Here is a 2089-nt window from a genome sequence, read left to right as displayed (position 1 = left end):
TGTGCTTCTTCCGCTCGGAGTCACGAGGCGGCATATCAGAGAATGAGAGACAGCAGAGGCAGTGGGTGGTGCCAGCTCGGGTGAATTTCTCTTTCTCTCTTCCCCCCCCCCATTTGTCTCTCCCTGCCGAACACCGCGCAAATCCTATCTCGAGGTGTCGCTGGGTAGGGGATCCGGAGGAGTCTAACCCTATAAGTCCCACCGCCACCAGTTTCCGACCGTCCCACCGATTCGGTCGTTTGCACCACCAGCTCCGCCCAATGGCCAAGCGACGGCTGAACCCGGACGAGATTCGAGCGGCCATGGAGGCGGGACACCCCCCCAGCTCGGTCAACTACGAGACCGACAAAAAATGGCATGCCGGGCAGAATCGCTGGCTCGCCAAATGGAAGCAACGCCGGCTCCCCGACAGCGGGAGCAGCCGGCGGGACCACTGGGGCGATCGAAAGCAGCAGCATGCGCGGCTGCTGCGGGCGGCGGAGAATGAGTCATCTGCCTCCTTGAAGCGCCAGCGCAAGGCCGCAGCGACACCTGCCGTGACACATAGCGGCCGTGTGCACGCTGGCCCGTCACGGCTCAAGAGGCCAAAGCCGCCGCCAGAAGGTGGCAACCAGCAGGCGTACGAGCTCGCCATGGGCATGTATGGTATTGCTCGCGCGACACCCGGAGCAAGATGTCGAGGCGGACCAAGAGCGAAGACGCCGAGCGCAAGAGGGATGCGCGAGCGATCACGGCGATGACGACAAGTGCGAGCATTGGTTCGGCGACTACACAGAGCGCCGCTGCTGGAGCTGCCGGTGCCACCTCCAGCCAGACGGTTCCTGAAGCAGGCATGCCGGGGGTGGCTTTGCCTCCCATCCCTCCCCGCCCCACCCACCATCACCACGCGGCTTCCCCATGGTGCATGTGCATGTACATGTAGGGCCGCAGGCAGTCAAGGCCGCCAAGGAGCGAATGGAGAGGGAGCGCGAGCGGTCGCAGCGGCGGCGTGATGTGGCAAAGCTCAAAGTTAGACAAGCTATTATGAGGAACGCACGCGGATTCGGCGGCTCGATGAGCAGGTGCTCAAGGCCGTCGATGAGGCGCTGCGAGATTCTGACTATTGGCGGACCACTGGCTTCTTCAGCAGCGTGCGAGGGGATAACTACTATGACCATTGGCTGTGCCTCGCAATCAAGGAGTAGGCCGCTTCGCATGAGCCGGATGGCTCGCAGCAATGGGATGGCTGTCGGAGACTCCGTGCGGCTGCGCGATGCGGTTTGCCAGCACTGTCGACAGTCGGATCCGGTGGAGGATCAGTGAGTTACCCGCTTACTTGAGGAAAACAGCCAGGAGAAAAGGCCACACGCCGAAGGTCCCACACTAGTAAATGTGAAAATTTTCTTCGCGCGCCACGCCGCGACTACCCGGTATCTACCGGTAGTTCACGGGCGTGTGACCCCCCTGCGGCCACTAAGGTTGCCAAGCTCTGCTGCGCTCGCTCTACGCGGTTGTCATAAAGAGAGACCAGGCGTTGGCGGTCGGCCCCATGGCGAAAGGCAAGGCCAAGAAGAGGACGAGCTATCGCTACGAGCTGCAGCTCAACAGCGCCCATGGTGGCGGCGGTGGCGGAGGCGGCTCTAGCTTCGAGCCCTCATCGCAGCCCGCCGCCGCCGACTCGCCGCTGGCGCTCGAGCTGTGCGCCTTGGCGCCCGCCGTGCCGCGCGAGCGAGTAGCCGAGCTCGCTGCCGTGCACGGAGACGACATGGACACCCTCGTCAGCCGGCTGCTCGAGCTGTCCGCCTCTCTCGGCGCCGAGGGCACTCAGCCCAGCGGCATCAGCGAGGAGGAGTGCGACGACTCCTTCTTCCCCCTGCTTCCCTCGGAGCTCCCTCGGCCCGCTCCTCGCCTGCCTGACCTCTCCTAGCGCTTGTGAACCCCCCCTCTCGCCCTGCAAGAACTCTCCGCTTGGTCTGTGGTGCGGGCCCCTCCCAATATCCAACCCCGCTCTTCGCCCATCCCCCGAACTGCTCGGCCGGCGCTTTCCCCTCTGTTGGCCCAGCTTCCTTTTCTCCCTGTCCGAAATTTTCTTCCTAACCCCTAATTCAAG

At 63.6% G+C, this 2089-nt stretch overlaps 1 protein-coding gene across 1 annotated transcript; it reads left to right on the top strand.

Moving 5' to 3' along the window:
- Nucleotides 1-260: 260 nt before the first annotated feature.
- On the top strand, nucleotides 261-1906 carry EMIHUDRAFT_123779 (hypothetical protein; the record flags this gene model as incomplete). Its single annotated transcript, XM_005774345.1, has 4 exons — nucleotides 261-645; nucleotides 923-1008; nucleotides 1062-1130; nucleotides 1511-1906. 4 exons carry the CDS (start codon nucleotides 261-263, stop codon nucleotides 1904-1906), a joined length of 936 nt encoding a protein of 311 aa, XP_005774402.1.
- Nucleotides 1907-2089: the final 183 nt, after the last annotated feature.

Source organism: Emiliania huxleyi, assembly GCF_000372725.1.
Source record: "Emiliania huxleyi CCMP1516 unplaced genomic scaffold EMIHUscaffold_3130, whole genome shotgun sequence".
Lineage (NCBI taxonomy): Eukaryota > Haptophyta > Isochrysidales > Noelaerhabdaceae > Emiliania > Emiliania huxleyi.
Note: the sequence above shows the minus strand (reverse complement) of the source record. Positions and strands in the feature narration are given on the sequence as shown.